Genomic DNA, 18,524 nt, shown 5'->3' with positions numbered 1-18,524 from the left:
AAAGGAGAACTCTAGCAACTGGGAAAACTAATCCCCACACCTCATTTGTGTTACTAGTTTCATAACTAGAGTCGATTCTCCTTTAACCTTACGTTTCTTCTCGAGACCCTGTAGGTTAACGACTTGAAGACTTCATTGGGATTGTGAAGACAGACCCAACTATTCTCTTTGTAGTTGCGTGATTTGATCTTGTTGTTTCTATCGTGATTGAGTGAAATTGTAAAATTGGCTTGAAATTTATATCTCCGATATACAAGATAGAAAAGTAATCACAAACACCTTCGTCTCATCGTTTGTGATTCCACAATAACTTGTTTCACTATTCGATTAAGTTTATTGTGAATTGATTGATAATACTAGGCTGTTCTTCGGGAATACAAGTCTGGTTTATCAATTGGTTCCTGTTCACCTTGATTTATCAAAAGATGGAACAAAAACTCTTGGGTATTTCCGTGGGAGACAGATTTATTCAATCCTATAGACTTTTCTGTGTGAGACATATTTATTTATCAAGTCTTCGACTTTGGGTCGTAGCAAATCTTAGTTGTGGGTGAGATCAGCTAAGGGAATCAAGTGCGTAGTATCCTGCTGGGATCAGAGACGTAAGGAGCGCAACTGTACCTTGAATCAGTGTGAGATTGATTAGGGTTCAACTACAGTCCAGTCCGAAGTTAATTGGTAGTAGGCTAGTGTCTGTAGCGGCTTAATACAGTGTGGTGTTCAATATGGACTAGGTCCCGGGGTTTTCTGCATTTGCGGTTTCCTCGTTAACAAAATTATGGTGTCTGTGTTATTTCTTTTCCGCGTTATATTTTGTTATATAATTGAAATATCACATGTTGTGCGTTAAGATCAATCAATTAGAATATCCAACCTTTGGTTGTTGATTTACATTGATTGACACTTGAACATTGGTCTTTGGTACCGTTCAACTAATTCCTCTTATATTTAATCGGGATCGCAGATTTCTATTTGCTTATTGCAGATTGAATTAAGAGTTAGAGATATTAAACTCTTTGATATACTTTATTCTAGATTGAGTCTGACTGTCTAGTTGATTCTATAAAAAGTATATTGGAGTAAGTCCTCTCAGATTTCCAAACGAATTGGTGGGTGTGGTTGTTAGACCCCCGCATTTTCAATTGGTATCAGAGCAGGAAAACACATTAAATACCTTACAAGTCTGTGTTTGTAGCCATCTGATATGGACATAAGTGTTATCTCAATAAATTCACCACGAGATCTAGGGATTCTTGAAGTTGCTTCCATGTCTGATTTAATTAAATCCATTAAATAAATTCTGTCTAAACCTCCACCAGGTTTATAATCCCTTGAAGTTCTTTCAGGAATTGAAAAGAAACTTGGAAGCATATCTTATGATGTTGATCTTTATCTCTAGAATGAACAAGAATCTCTTGACAGGCAAAATCAAGTTGTGATGAATAATAATCATGTTGAGGTTGATATTGATTTGTTAATCAGTAAGAGCAATGCTCCTCCTCTGTGTAATCCAAACAGTTGTAACAAACTAAATGATTTACAAAAAGAGTTTAAATCTCAGTCATCTGAGTAGATCACCTTAAAGTGTGAATTGATTCAGGGTTCAATTCCTGACACTTACTATCAAGACGGTAGTATTGTATTCTTTCATGAAGAAGCTAGGATGTCTCTTTTTAAAAAAAAAGTTTCCCTTCACAGTACTAAAAACTATCTGCTGAAACTGTTTTTTATAAGTTGGAAAACAGGAAATCAGAAACTTAATTTTCCTTGGGTTCTCCAGAAGTTCCTTGATAAACTTATAAAAACAATTTTTTGGGTTTCTCTCGTCGTTGAAGTTTGTAAGAGTTTTTCGAAAAAAACCCTTTCCTGGTGTCATGGCACTCAAGATTATTTCACAATGTGTTTTGGTGTCCACACGTCTCGTCTCAAGAGGTTTATTTATTGAGTCTCCACTCCAAATATCTTATTTTGGTTACCCAAACGAGACCCTTATGCACATGTGTGGCTTACACTACTTGAACTCGGTTCCCGTGCGTTTTAATATTCCAGAACACACCCGAACCGGCTCAAGTCCACCGCTTGACACATTTAAAGAGAAGATTCTCTTTGGTCTCTTCTCCTTCTTCATATCTTTTCATTCGCAAACGAAGAAGAAAATCAACTGTTCACGAACTATTGATTCCCTTAACCTCAATTCTCAACTGTTTTGAGCGTTCTTGGGCTATTTTTTCTCACAACAAGAAATTACATCACGGGTTGGCACTTGGTTTGTGTTTCATTGAAGTTCGGGAAGTCTACCATTTTCATCAGTTCGTGTACTCAACTGAAACTCTTGTTTTAAAACTCAAGAACAATGATACTATGTTCCAGTACACCTCTTATGCAGCCGTTCGGGTACCCAAGTAAGTTTTTCCTTTCTCTTTCGTTGTATCTATGGCACATAGGAGGCGAACTAGTCAGGGAGAAAACTCAAGAGGACAAGATAGTGATGAATCCTTCTATGATCCTAGTATATTTGCTAGGTTTGTCAAACCCGCAACTCGTGTCCTCTATTTGGAGTATAAGAACAAACAACCAATCTTTGAAGATACTATAATGAATCAGAGATTGAGGTACAAGGTTTAACTGATTTTTTCAAAAAAAAACTCATGGGGCATCATTCACAAACCATTAGGAACTGCTCGTATTGAGATGATGGCACATTTTTATGCCAATATTCATGATACAGACCCATCCAATTGCATGTTTAAGTCTATGGTAGGAGGTATTACTTTTACTGTGGATCGTTATGTTATTGCATATCTGCTAGATTTAACTCATGTTAGTAATGCTCGATTTGCTCCTCCTGAGAATGAAAGATTGACTCCTCAAGTGATGTCAAACCGTCTCTTCAATAGAGATGTCTCTCGGAGAGATGGCAAGATTTTTGTTGGAGGTGTTGAATTGTTCCTCAAAGTCGCCGCAAAACTTATTGTTGCCAATATGATGCCAGGCACTATTGACAACAATCTCTGGACAAAGTCTCTTGCTGAATTTATCTGTTATATTGTTGAAGAGAGAGACGTTGATTTATGTGGACTTATTGTTAATCAGATGATAAGTGTGAAACAAACTTCAAAGAAAACTCCAGGATTTCCTTGTCTCATTTCAAGGATTTGCAGTTACTTTAATATTACTCCTTTTGAAACTGAGATTGGTGGTCCAAAGGTTCTGAGTAAGGCTAGCATCAAAAAGAGGAAGTAATTTTCAACCAGTACCCCAGCAAGTACCTCTGCAGCTACAAACTCTGAGCTTTATCTCCTTCAAGCTGAAGTTGATTGCATGAAAGAGTAGTTGAAGTATGCTGAAGCAGAAAATCCAAATCTAATCGAGAAGTTTTATGAAATTGCTAGAGATTATTATGGGAGGAGAGATTCATCTCTGCTTTAGTAACTCTACTACTTTATTTATCTATTAAACTTCTTATTTACATTAATAGTTGTGATAACCTTTATGGTATTTTAGCTTTGAATGTTTTCCTTCAATTAAAATTTGCTAAATATGAAAAATCATAAGAAGTACAGATGAACTTGTTCAAAAGTTATCTTTATTATGTCGGTATGAAAGTATTGATAGAAGATAGAATGAACTTTTGACATTACAAAAATTAAAGCCTTTTATGTCATTGTTTTGATGGAAGAAAGGGTAAAGCTTTTGTTTACAAGGATTAAGTCTATTATATGTCATTGCGCAAATAGTTATGGAAAATAGAATGAATCCTTGTCTATTCCGCAGTATTGGTCGATCTCCGATCCACATTCTTGTGCATATACTGTGTTTCTCCATAAGTTTTCTTATGTTTGAGCATGACCAATTGAATTGATCATTCTCTTATGGTCAGTTTAGTTGTTGCTCTGAAAGTTCTCTTATGACGAGCATGGCCAATTGAATTGATCACTTTCTTGTGGTTAATTTAGTTGTGAAATTCCGATTGAATTAATTATGGGTTTTTTTGTGGTTAATTTAATTGTGCTTTTCGATTGGATTAATCATGAATTCTTTTGTGAATAATTCAATTGAATACTTTGGATTCAAATTCATGTTTTCATGTGATTTGATTATCTCCAAAGAAATCCTTCTTTTTTTATGAAAGTAAGGTCGCCTTTGTTGTTCTTCCGGGAATGACATTTTATGGGGGAGAGTTCTTTTTGAACTTGTGCTTAATTGCCAAATCTTTGTGGGGAGTGCGGCTATGGAATATTATATGGGCTATCTTGTATCTTTATAAACTCCTTAATGAATGCATTTAGCTTCGGCTTTATGATGACATCTAAATAAGTTGATATGGTATTCTCTTTTGGTCATGAAGTATCTCTATGAAAATTTCATGAGGATCCCACTAGTTTGCGTACCTTTGCCAATTTATATCGACAAAAAGGGGGGAATTAATGTGTAGTGTGATACTACAAATACATATGGTTTACGGATCATTATGTAAGGGGGAGTGGTTTTCATGTCGAGGTGAAGTATTGGCTAAGGGGGATTGATACATATCACCAAAGTATTGTTGTCAAAGTTGTGATACAATTGAACTTTGATGATGTATAATAATACTATGATACTGTATAACAATGATTGAGAGAATTTGTTTTCTCATTCTTATCGCTACGGATCTTCAACAACTATGATGTTGAACTTACAACCTTTAGGATCATGGAGTACTTGGAAGTGACGAAGATTTCGAGTCGCGTTGAAGATGCCAAGGAGATCAAGCATTTGGATGAGAAGCTACAATTTTTATTTATTTTGTAATCCACATGTATTAATAGTTTTGTCACTAAAATTGAAAAAGGGGGAGATTGTTAGAGCACTTCTCGATCGAACTCGCATTTGTTGCTATCTCAAGCATGTTTGTCAATGTTAGTGATCAAAACTATAAGTCTTGATTTCTAGCCTATTTATAGATGTCTCGGACTAGGACATAGTTTGTGTATTTGAGCTTAGACTTCACGGCGCTTATCACTTGAAGATGAAGAACTACTAAGGAGAGATTGTGGAACTTCATCGACAAAAGGTATGTGGAGACTTGAACTCATCTATCACTTGGAAAATCTATTTCTACTCTATCTCCTATATTAAGACATAAGGTCGTGTTACGATATAGTTTTCTCTATACACATTTGAGATTTCTAGCTGAGTATATCTCGCTTACATATTTCTCGAAATATGTATTGGTAAGCTTTCGCTTCGACCAAGTTCATCTTATATCATGATAAAATTTTCGAGTAACATCTTACATGGTTTGTGTGATACAATCATTTGGTGTAATACTTGGAATGTTTCGATAATGATTATTTCAATATCTTGAAAATTGCTTTGATGCTAATAATGTGTGAAAACGGCTATTATCGTTATAAAAGAATGTTTCAATTATTGAAATGAAGAGTTGAGATTATGTAACCATCTTTGGATATAAGCATATATAGTGTGTTCACACATTAGTGTACAAATCCATAAACCGGGAACCAAGAGTATGCATATGTGTGTATACGAAATTGGTGAAGGAGACAGGCTAAGTATGCGTACCCGTACGCATACTGGCGGAAGTTTTCTAACCGAAAAATTCTGCTGAGTTTGGGAATTAACAAGCTCTTAACTAGTCACCTTAAGTATGCGTACCCGTACGCATACTGGCGGAAGTTTTCGAACCGAAAATTTCTGCTGAGTTTGGAAACTAAACCAACTGAAATCCGGTTGCTTAAGTACGGTTCATGAACTTAAACATTTAAATTATAAGGAATGCAATCTTTGCAAACCGTAGCTATCATGTTCATGATTGATTCAAGTGAATCAAACCAGTTTTGCTTCAATTGTGTTCTTGTATAAATCCATGAGAATATAGCAATTGAACAACTCTTTAACTAGTTTCATTTGAGTCATTTGAACTAGTTATAGTTAAGATGAATAAGGTTGATATGAGAGTAATCATATGGATAACCTCGGTTAACTATTTGTGAACCAACATAGTGTACACGTTTAGGTACGGTTACATAAACCTAAATGAGGGTACATTTCATTTGTGTGTGACAAGCTAAGTTCGATCTAACGGTTGAAAGATGTCAGCTTGGTTAAATCAGGTTTTTCATCTAAGAATGATTATTGAATGCTTTGCTACCAAGGTAACTTGGATTGCAAACCCTGATTTGAAAACTATATAAAGGAGAATTCTAGCAACTGAGAAACCTAATCCCCACACCTGTTGTGTGTTACTAGTTGCATAACTAGAGTCGATTCTCCTTTAACCTTAGGTTTCTTCTCGAGACCCTGTAGGTTAACGACTTGAAGACTTCATTGGGATTGTGAAACCAGACCCAACTATTCTCTTTGTAGTTGCATGATCCGATCTTGCTATTTCTATCGTGATTGAGTGCAATTGTAAAATTGGCTTGATATTTATATCTCCGATAGGGAAGATAGAAAGTAATCACAAACACCTTTGTCTCATCGTTTGTGATTCTACAATAACTTGTTTCGCTAGTCGATTAAATTTATTGTGAGGTGATTGATAATACTAGGATGTTCTTCATGAATATAAGTCTGGTTTATCAATTGGTTCCTGTTCACCTTGATTTATCAAAAGACGGAACAAAAACGTTTGGGTATTTCTGTGGGAGACAGATTTATTCAATCATATAGACTTTTCTGTGTGAGATAGATTTGTTTATCAAGTCTTCGACTTTGGGTCGTAGCAACTCTTAGTTGTGGGTGAGATCATCTAAGGGAATCAAGTGCGTAGTATCCTACTGGGATCAGAGACGTAAGGAGCGCAATTGTACCTTGAATCAGTGTGAGATTGATTAGGGTTCAATTACAGTCCAGTCCGAAGTTAATTAGTAGTAGGCTAGTGTCTGTAGCGGCTTAATACAGTGTGGTGTTCTATCTGGACTAGGTCCCGGGGTTTTTCTACATTTGCGGTTTCCGCATTAACAAAATTCTGGTGTCTGTATTATTTCTTTTCCGCATTATATTTTGTTATATAATTGAAATATCACAGGTTGTGCATTAAGATCAATCAATTAGAATATCCAACCTTTGGTTGTTGATTTACATTGATTGACACTTGAACATTGGTATTTGGTACTGTTCAACTAATTCCTCTTATATTCAATCGGGATCGCAGATTTCTATTTATTGATTGCGGATTGAATTAAGAGTTAGAGATATTAAACTCTTTGATATACTTTATTCTAGATTGAGTCTGACTGTCTAGTTGATTCTGTAGAAAGTATATTGGAGTAAGTCCTCTCAGATTGCCAAACGAATTGTTGGGTGTGGTTGTTAGACCCCCGCATTTTCAGGATCAGAGACATAAGGAGCGCAACTGTACCTTGAATCAGTGTGAGATTGATTGTTCAACTACAGTCCAGACCGAAGTTAGTTTGCAGTAGGCTAGTGTCTGTAGCGGATTAATACAGTATGGTGTCCAATCTGGACTAGGTCCCGCGGTTTTTCTGCATTTGCGGTTTCCTCGTTAACAAAACTTTTGGTGTCTGTGTTATTTCTTTTCCGTATTATATTTTATTATGTAATTGAAATATCATTTGTTGCGTGTTGAATCGATCAATTGGTAAATCCAACCTTTGGTTGTTGATTGAAATTTATTGATCCTTGAACATTGGTCTTTGGTACCGTTCAAGTTTTCTTTCTTATATTCAATCGGGCTCGTAAATTATTATTTGTTTGATTGCGGTTTGAATTGAGAGATTGAGATATAACTCTTTGATATACTTTTCTTAAGATTGAGTCTGACTGTCTAGTTGGTTCTATTGAAAGTATATTGGAGTTAGTCCATACAGATTGTTAAGCGAAATATTGGGTGTGGTTGTTAAACCCTCGATTTTTCACTCACCAGCCACACTAGAAAAGGCAATTTATCTGGAAAGAATGCAGGAAGTGCTCATTGACAACACTGTTAAGAAGGCCAAGTCTAACAAGATGCCTCCATCATTCATTCTTCAAGGCCACAGAAGTGTAATAACAAGCCCAAATTCCACATCTCCATCACCAAGAAGCAATATCTCCACTAGCCCCAAACTACCTCCAGTCAGGAGACTCACTTATGCTGAGATGAAGGATATGAAGGAGAAAGGATTAAGCTACCATCGTGATGAAGAATTTAAAGTTGGAATTAATGCATCAGACAACAATTATTTATGCTAGTGGCTGATGAAGAGGAACTAGCTATCTCTGAGGAAGATTCACCTTCCAGTTCTCCATTAATACAAGAAGTGGTGGATGAAGAAGTTGAAATATCAGTTCATGCCCTGTCAGGTAACATATCTCCAAGTACAATTAAAATTCATGGCATGACTCACAATAAGTATCCCATTATTGTTCTAGTGGATAGTGACAGTATACATAGTTTTTTAGATCCATAAATAGCAAGGTTAAATGGTTGTTATGTAGAGCCAACTGCTACATTCCAAGTAGTTGTGGCTGATGGGAACAAACTAGTGATCTCTTCCAATTGTCCAAGTTTTCAATGGGGAATGCAGGGTCATAAGTTCCAATTTGATATGAGAATCCTATCCCTTGGAGGGTGTGCCATGGTTCTAGTGGTTGATTGGATGAAAGGAATCAGTGCAGTCCAGTTTGACTTCAAAGAATTAACTATCTCCTTCAACAGAAATGGAAAAGGTCTTGTGTTGCAAGGCATCACTGAGTCTGCCGGTATACCTCTTATGACAGGAAAGGAATGTGATAGATACATGAGGAAACACAAGAATGATTAGTGGGGAATTTATATTATATCACCGGTGAAGATAAACAAACCTTAACACCCCCTACTCTCCAACCACTCTCAGATTCTTTTCAATCCATATTTAAAGAACCAATTAACCTTCCTCCTACCATGAGCCATGATCATCATATACCATTACAACCACTATCAGCCCCACCAAACCAAAGACCTTACAGGATTCCTTACATTCAAAAGGATGTAGTAGAGAAATTGGTGCATGAAATGCTATCTTCTGGTTTTATTAGTCCAAGCCACAGTCCCTTCTCGTCTCTAATTCTACTTGTTAAGAAGAAAGATGGGAGCTGGAGGTTTTGTGTAGATTATAAAAGGCTGAATGAAATCACAATCAAGAATAAGTACCTAATACTTGTTATTAATGAGCTACTAGATAAGATGAAGGGTGCTAAGGTGTTTTCCAAGATAGACTTAAGAGTCGGGTATCACCAAATAAGATTTTATCCAGCTGACATTCACAAGAAAGCCTTCAAGACACACTAAGGACATTATGAATTTTTGGTAATGCCATTTGGGATTACAAATGCTCCAGTAAGCTTCCAGGCTTTAATGAATGATATTTTAGCCTTATTTGAGAAAATTCATATTGGTGTTCTTTGATGACATACTCACATACAGTCCTGATATGGAAACCCACATCAAACATCTGACTATCACCTTGGAGTTACTTAAAGATCATTCCCTTTTTGTTAAGCTAAGAAAGTGCTCTTTTGGACAACCACAGATTGGTTATCTAGGACATATCATATCTGGAGATGGCGTTGTTGTTGATCCTGAGAAGATTGCTTGCATGGTCAAATGTTCAGTTCCTGCTACTTTAAGATATCTCAGAGGATTCTTAGGACTTACTGGGAACTACAAGAAATTTGTCAAAGATTAAGGCCTCATATGTAAGCCATTGACCGAGCTACTCAAGAAGAATAAATTCCAGTGGAGTAATTCAGCCCAATCAACTTTTCAACAACTGAAAAAAAAACAATCACTACCACTCATGTGTTGGCCTTACTAGACTTCACCAAGCCTTTTGAAGTAGCAACATATGCTTGTGATGTTGGGATTGGAGCTGCATTAATGCAAGAAAAGAGGCTAATAGCCTTCTTCATCAAATGTACGAGAAATAGATTCTTAGCTCTATCTACTTATGAGAAAGAAATGATGGACATAGTTTTAGCATTTTCTAAGCGGAGAACTTACTTATTGGGTAGCAAGTTTACCATATACACTGACCATCAAAATATTAAATACTTCATGGATCAGAGAATCCACTCGGTGTTACAACACAAATGGCTTTCAAAACTCTTTGATTATACTTATGAACTAAAGTATAAGAAAGGTGCTGATAACCTAGTAGCTGATGCCTTATTTAGAGTTAAGTTTGGAGAGGATTTATCTTGTCAAGCCCTGACTCAAGTTCAACCCACATGACAGTTACACCAATGACTCCATTGCTCAAAAGTGGATATCTTAACTATCAGTTAAGAATCAAGAAGTATATGGTTTTACTTACCAACAAGGGGTTTTGAGATATAAACAAAGGCTATATATTGGCTAGACTGGTGACATGAGGAAGACAATAATGATTGCCTTACATATAAATATGAAGGCTAAGCTATAGTTCTATTGTATAGATATGAAGCAACACATTCTTACATATGTCAAAGAGTGTGATGTCTGCCAACAACATAAAGGTTTCAACACTTCACCAGCTGGGTTGCTTCAGCCCTTACCCATTCCAAATCAGGCTTGAGAGCGTATTTGTATGGATTTCATCAAAGGGCTTCCCAAATATGAGGGAAGAGAAGTCACTGGTAGTGGTGGACAAATTCATCTAGTACAGTCATTTCATTGCAATAAGCCACCTGTACACAGCTGCTTCAGTGGCTAAAAGGTTTATATATAAAATCTTTAAATCACATGGCATGCCAAAATCTATTGTATCTGACATAGATAGTATCTTTATCAGCAATTTCTGGAAAATTATATTTGCTAAGGTGGGAACTTCGCTGCATCTAAGACTGCTTATCACCCACGGACAGATGGACAAACAGAAAGGGTGAATGCTTGCCTAGAGTCTTATCTGAGATGCATGACTGGCTCTAGATCATGTTTACATCTTGTGGTTGTCATCTTCTTGATATTTCTTGTCTATATTAGATCTCATAAGGTGTGTCTTGAATAGGTGGATATCGAAAAGATTACAGTGTACTTGGTACCCTTGTCACTTCACTTAATTATGAGAGTATTAAAAACTGGATGAGGTCTCGGGTTTTTCTACCTCATTAACAAAATCTTGTGTGTCGTGTCATTACGTACTTTATTTTCTGCAATTTAATTGGCCCATCGACCAGAGGACCCGAAGGGAGGGAGTCCCTTTTATGGCCACTTTTTTGTAAAATTAAGAGTAACGCAAATGTGCAATTTGATAAAAAGATTGGATATAATATTCCTAAAAACTTCTCGTCACAAGTAAAATTTTGGTTACTTTTTCACTAGACAAAATTGTCTCTCCTTTTTAGTCCAATTACTATAACTCTTTATGTATCATATTTTTTCAAGGGCATGGCCATTATGCAATCAGGAAAAGTGATACTTCTGTCCCGTTTCAGGAAAAGTGATACTTTCACCGCGTTTCAGGAAAAATGATACTTTCGACCGGTTTCAGGAAAAGTGGTACTCTCGACCCGTTTCAGGAACATTGATACTTTCACTTCCTTTTAGGAAAAGTGATATTTTTGTTTCGTTTTAGGAAAAGTGATACTTTCATCTGAGCACTTGGTTCACTTAGCCACGAGTGGGGCATGGACCCAGCGTAACTCCTAATCATGTACATGAAAATCCAGAACGAGATCACTATAACAAAACGAGAGGTGGGTGTTCAGAAATTGAGTGACTACCTAATACAGTTAAAGAAAGATTCTGAAGATATCCTTAATACTTATTGTGTGACTCATAAATACATAAGACCCAATGTGTATAAATAATTTATTTCAAGAGTTCCGAAATAGGTAAGTTTGTTTGTTTATTTTTTGGATTTTATTTTATTTTTTATGTATGCATTTAAGAATGTAGAAGAATCAAATATGTAAATATTATCATATGAATTATACCTCCTGATTTTACTTCAATACTGGAACAATATGTTAAAGGGATCTTGTTCCATTCCGCCAATGAAATTGGAGGCCAGATAAGAGATGAATCGAGCCTCTTCCTTCGTATAAGAGTGATACAAATGCGTTTTTGATTCATCAAAGATTGAAAGCTAGTGTAATACCTAATGCAGGATTGGAGAACATTTTACAAAGCAAAGGTTTAATAGACCCAGGTCATCTTGAAAAAATCGTTATAATATTTTTGTTATGAGTATATGGTCAATATTTTTTTCCTCAATGCTAGCATTTCTGCAAAAGTTGGTTGGCTCGAAGCATATCAAGAATTGAATGCGATTCCAATTGAGGATCGTTGTGACAATTTGTTGTATCTAACGCAACGAATGCAGACTACCTACTTGGAGGTAAATGAAGGGTTGATTCCATGTTTTTGCAGACAATTGCAGATTGTTTTGGTGAAAATCACAACCAATCTACCCAAGAATTTCTGATAGAGACTCAAGTGCCAAAAAAGCAAGGATTGATTTTTCCTCCAAACACCACAACATAATATATTTTTCCCACAACCCTAAGGATTTCTACCATGGACGAAACTATTTGACGGAATTCATCACCCTCAAGCATCGCAATGACATGATATTTCTACTTTTTTAAGGTTATGGAGATGAACCTAATATTTCCACTCAACAAGGTTATCCAACCAATCAAGGTCTTTCAAAATTTGGATTGAGCCACTTTTCATCAGATTAGTGTAAGATTAGAACAAATTTTATGGATTAAAGTGTAAGCAAAATTAAGGTTGGATATATTCAGAAAATTGAAACCGAACCATTAAATGATACATCCATTAGAGACTTGATAACTATTGAGCGACGTATTATCTACCCCTGTAAAAACTGAGGCATCCATTTCCTCCCTTTTCCCATAACCGTTTTTTCCAAAAAAATCTCTGTAAAAAAATCTTCCTAAATCTTTGATTCTTTAAAGTTGTACTCCAAATCCGTAAGAGCTTCTCCAATGGAATGTATGTGAAGATAAATGTCTAAGTCCACATAGGATAAACATTCATTTTTCCTAAAAAATCTTCACCAACCCAACTTTTTAAATAAATATGAAGATGACATGGCTTAATTTTTATTAGACATTGTCAAGGTGAATGTCAAGTTTTAGACATTCACCTTGACAATGTCAAGCTATCCTAGTAAGCTTTTGCTTCCTAAAATTAATTCCAATATATGAAATAGCCCTCTTTAGGTGTAATAAAATCTAAAATTTACTAAAAATAAAAAATGCATTTAATTCGTAAAAAATCACCAACTTTTCCCCCCCTAAATTTAAGGAAAAATTGGAATGAGGATGTCTTGTTTGGGTTGCCATCTAGGAAACACACACAACCACCATTGGAGAAGCTCTAAGATATTATCTGAATTATTCAAATTTCCAATCAGATTTGGATACAAAGTAATTATTTCTATTAATAGTTGTATTAAATAAAACATCGTTGTTCTATGCGATTTTTAGGTTTTTCCTGTCTCAAATCTCAATTTCATCATTGATCTCATGGTGTTCTCAAACCCATCAGAGATTTCTCATAGCCTTATAGGCGTTTCGGACGATTGTTACAATTGTTTCAAGTACATCAAGGACGATTTATTCCGGCATGACGTGATTCTACATTCTCATGAAGATCCATGGCTACCGGATTTGATTGTGATAATGGTGTTTTGTGCTTATTACTCCCTTATGGGACAATTCCTTAATGAAGAAGACAATGACGAAGAAAACAAATTCTTCAAATCCAAATGAAAGAATTTTAATTCAAATGCCATCCCTAAAGTATCATCAATTTCTGTTTTGAAATTCATGTATTTAGTACATTTGCATTATAATTTATTTACTATTGTGATACAAAAAGTCTGTATTTTATTATGTTTTTCAATGATGTATCTCAACATGATGTATACGATCTTTCCATATCAATAAAATTGACAGGATCACTTCTTTCCTTCAAAAAGAAAAAAGAAAAAAAAAAAGAGGATTATCTACCCCTCGTAAATATGTTGTCGCGATTCAGAAAACCGAGAGAGTTTGATGTTTTGGCAAGTCCATAGTGGACATCAAATTGGCAAAATTGTCAATTTACCAAGTCCATACGACCTGTCCTTAAGAGCAACTGCAGTGGTGCGATCATAACCAAAGACCAAATACCAAAAAAACAACCAAAATTTGGGTTTAGTCCGTGTTGCAACGCTACGGTGGAAGACTAAATTTGGTGGAGCGTACGTTATAAGTATGCCCGCTGGTGGAGCGTAAATTATAAGTTCGCCCGATGGGGAACACGAATTAAAAAAAAATGGGGCGTAGGTATAGTTAACGCCTTATTAAAGAGAAAAACAAACAAAAAAAAGGGGACAGTGGTATAAACCACGCCTCACGCTAAAGAAAAAAAAATGGGGCGGAGGTATAAAGCACACCTGATGTGGGGCGTGGACTTTATGCACGTCTGGTGGTGGGGCGAACACTATACGTTCGCTCGACTATATTTGGTTTTGGTCTTGGTCCCAGACCAAATATAGTCTGAGATTTGGTCTTTGGTCCTGATTTTAATCGATAGTCTGTCCGCTGTGTCTCCTTTTCTGAACAAATATTTGGTTATACTCACCCAAATGGGTGTTTTAATCCATACTTGCCCTTACGGGGTGTTTAAATTACTAGTCAGGGCGCTGGGCTGAAAAATCCACATAAGTTCCTCCATCCCACAAAACCCTAAAACACAATCCCTTTTCACTTCTCTCAAACTTTCGCCTCCACCATTTTTCCACAGACGAAGGGAGAGAGTTGAAACCAAAGCGACGCAGCCATGAAGTTCAATCCCAGAGTTTCATCATCAAGAAGGAAGAACCGCAAGGCTCACTTCACAGCACCATCAAGTGTTCGTAGGGTTCTTATGAGTTCCCCCCTTTCATCTGAACTCCGCAGCAAATACAATGTAAGATCTGTTCCAGTTCGCAAAGACGATGAAGTTCAGGTTGTAAGAGGAACTTTCAAGGGCCGTGAAGGAAAGGTTATTCAAGTTTATCGCAAGAAATGGGTTATTCATGTTGAGAGAATTACAAGAGAGAAAGTGAATGGATCTACTGTTAATGTTGGCGTTAATCCATCAAAGTGTGTTATTACTAAGCTCAGACTTGATAAGGATAGGAAGTCGCTCTTGGATCGTAAGGCCAAAGGTAGAGCTGCTGCTGATAAAGATAAGGGTACCAAGTTTACTACTGATGATGTTATGCAGAACGTTGATTGATTGATTGGTGGTTCATTGATCCTCTCTTCAGGTTATTATTATCTTGTTTTTAGGGTTTCTTTGTTATGAGTTATGTTTTCGTTTTAGGGTTTCATGAATTTGGGGATTTTGAAAACATGGATTATTATGATGATGATTATGGTAACATTTTGTCTATGAAATTGGATATTTTAGGTTTTAATTTGTTTGTTTATGTTATTATTGAATCTGTGAATGGTGAATGGATGTTTTGAATTTACCCCTTTTGTTTCTTCTTACTCAAGAGGAAAGATTTTTTTAATTTGCAGTATTGGATGTTACTTTAGTGATTTTGAATTACTGGTGAATGGGCAATTTTTTATGATTCTGAAAATTTGTTATGATTTTTTAAGCTTTGTTATATTGCATATGTTAGTTTGAAGATTGATTGTTTTCATTGATTAAAGATTAGTAGGGAATTGATATACTTTGAATGTTTAGTTGCAGGAGCTTAGTTCTTAAGGCCCATCTATGTGTTTGATTGATTAGTAGAAGATTTCATGGTTTGCACTAGATTAGTGGAGAAACACAGTATTTTTGTATGATAATGGTTATTTGGGCGTGAATTATCTTTCAAAAATTGTTTTAGAAGCCTAATTGTTGAGGTCTTGTGCGTTGAGAATGTCAGTCTTTATGGTTTTTTTAGGATACTGTGAATGTTTAGTTGCAGGTGCTTAGTTCTTACTTCTTATTTTTATGGTTAGTTTCGGTTTGGAACTTTGGATTGGACATTCTTGAATTGTTTTAGATGTTAAATGTCTTAACCTGATATTGAGTGGCACAGTGTTGAAGTTGTACTAAAGATTAGTGGAAAATTGATGGTTTATGAGAACATGAATTTGGCTGATTGAGCAGTCATTGTAGTGGAACATGATTTTGTAGAAAACAGCAAAGAATCATCTCTTTCCTTTCGCTGTTTAGGTTTAATTTGACAATTTTTTTATGTAGCATCGGTGTAACTGGTCTGATCAAATCTACAAACAGTGTAGGTCATATTCACTAGTTTATGAGCTCTAGTTTAGACTCCCAAGTTGATTTTGCCGCAAAATGATAAGTTTTATGCACCTGGTACAGATTTGCACCTTTCGCTGAGGAATTTAAGAGCATTTGACCTAACTATAATTTCTTCTCTAGGTGACAAGTTCCATATTCTTTATTCATGAAACTATAAGCCCCTTCTGTTTACCTCAATCCTTATCGTTGAATTACCGGTTAATGAGTAATCTTATAATTCCGTTGAGTTTTGATATATTGCGTATTGTTAGTTTAAAGAGCTTTTATTGTTTTTGATTGATTTTTATTTGCATTGATTAGTATAGGATTTCATGGTTCGAACCAAAGATTAGGAGATTAATTGACAGTGTCTTTGTGTAATGATCGTTAATAACTGTGAAAGATCAGGGATGTGAATCATAGGGGTCTGAATCATTTTGAGAAAATCTGTATTGGTTTTGATATACTTGAATGGTTAGCTGCAGGAGCTTAATTCATAGTGTTTATTTCGGTTTTGATTGAACATTCTTAGATTCTCGATGGTTAAAGATCAGGGATGTGAATCACAGGGTTGATTTTGGTTTGGATTGAACATTCTTGAATTGTTTTAGCTATTAGTGTAGAAGTTAAACTAAAGATTAGTTGTGAATCTTAATTCAAGAACACTCTTTTTATTGAGCACATGAATTTGTAGAAAACAGTGACATAGCAGCTCCTTTTTCTGTTTAGGTTTAATCTGACGATCCTTTCACCAAATTAGTTTAAAACAGTGCATGTTGCATTTGTGGAACTATACCGATCAATTCTACAAACAGAAAATATCAAGCGTTTCATAGTTACTATGTTTTTTTTTCTGGTCATGTTTACTAGCTTAGCTCTAGTTTTGACTCCTAAGTTAATTTAAATAGATTTGCACCTTTCATAGTGGAATTAAAGGGCATTTGACTTAAATATTTAGCTCCACGCTTACAAGTGCTACATTTTTATTCATGAAACTGTTGGCCTTTCTCGATATTACTTCCATCTGTTGTGTGCTTTCACTTGGTGTTTTATGGCTGTAAGTTGCTGTGGGAAATTTGCTTTCCGGCCTAGGAAATGTCAAGGAGAATCAGTTGCTAGTTTATGATCTGTTGCAGTTGCAGTGACAGTTGAGATGCATATTGAGGGTACAGTATGCATTTGCAGTTTGAGAATGAGTGTCTAGTTAATCGACTTTTGCCACTGCGGTTGGCAATTACTTTAGAATTCAGATGCAGTAAAAGCTTTGTGGCAGTTTAAGTTGATGGTCTCACTTTTCTATGTTTTTTTGGTCATCTAATACTTGTTGCACTTGGTGGATATTCTCACTAGTGCAGTCATATGATTCATATTATTTATCTATTTGTGTGCTGCTCCTAATAGAAGCTCGACATACTGTTTTTTTGTTCTTCATTGTTGTTTCTTTTCCTAATCAAAGAAAGATTTCCTTTAGCATATGATTCGGATGGAATTCAAGTGTCCATGACTTGCACCAACTCATTTTTGCCTAGTTACTGTATCCCTCAGCCAAAAGGAGACTCATGTCCTGTAGTATTCGCCATGTATCCGGCTACTCTCAATATTTCTTCAAGTTTCTGTTCTCCCGTCTTTGACAGCGGCAGCAAACTTTCTCATCCATCCGTACCATCTTAAATCTCAAGTTTGAGCCCAAAAATAACCATTTTTGACCCCAGAGATGCTATTATTATAGTCTGTAGATAATGTGGAACATGGGAGAAACGTGCGAGTGATGTACATCTACGTGCCTAATGTGAGTGTTATGAGACGGCAAGCAATACCCAAAGTTTAATTTGTGAAGAGATAAAACAAGAGAACTACCAAAACATCCTCTAAAAGATTTCAATTCTAGGCCTTTGGAAGTTCGAAGAGAAAGCATTACAACATCCGTTTCCAAGTCCTTGGCCTTTAAAATCGTACCCTTTTTTATCCAAAAAAATAAAAAAAATAATAATAAAAAAAAAGAAAACTCCTTGGCATCCTTTTGGCCATTTTCGTGCTGAATTCATATTCTCAGTAGAAACCCCAAGATTGGGATTTGAGAAGTCAAGATATTAAGATTAATGTTCAAAATGCAACTATGACATTGCGGAATAGGTACTCAATTATTTGGAAACGATTCAACACTGGGGCTTCTGGGTACAGGTCGTATTATAATATCGTCATTATCGAAGTCTTTGATGTTTCAGTACAGATGCGTCTCGCAAGACTTTGGTTCTGGCTTTGGTGCAGGATTTTCCTGGTCGACAGCCCACAACTAGTATAAAACAGAAGG

The 18,524-nt window shown here is 35.9% G+C and overlaps 1 protein-coding gene across 1 annotated transcript; it reads left to right on the top strand.

Annotated features, from left to right (window-relative positions):
- The first annotated feature begins 14,658 nt into the window (after positions 1–14,658).
- On the top strand, positions 14,659–15,440 carry LOC113284489 (60S ribosomal protein L26-1). The gene has a single exon (XM_026533974.1). It carries the CDS (start codon positions 14,762–14,764, stop codon positions 15,200–15,202), a length of 441 nt encoding a protein of 146 aa, XP_026389759.1. The 5' UTR covers positions 14,659–14,761; the 3' UTR covers positions 15,203–15,440.
- The last annotated feature ends 3,084 nt before the right edge of the window (positions 15,441–18,524 follow it).

Source organism: Papaver somniferum, chromosome 5, assembly GCF_003573695.1.
Source record: "Papaver somniferum cultivar HN1 chromosome 5, ASM357369v1, whole genome shotgun sequence".
In the NCBI taxonomy this organism is placed as follows: domain Eukaryota; kingdom Viridiplantae; phylum Streptophyta; class Magnoliopsida; order Ranunculales; family Papaveraceae; genus Papaver; species Papaver somniferum.
Note: the sequence above shows the minus strand (reverse complement) of the source record. Positions and strands in the feature narration are given on the sequence as shown.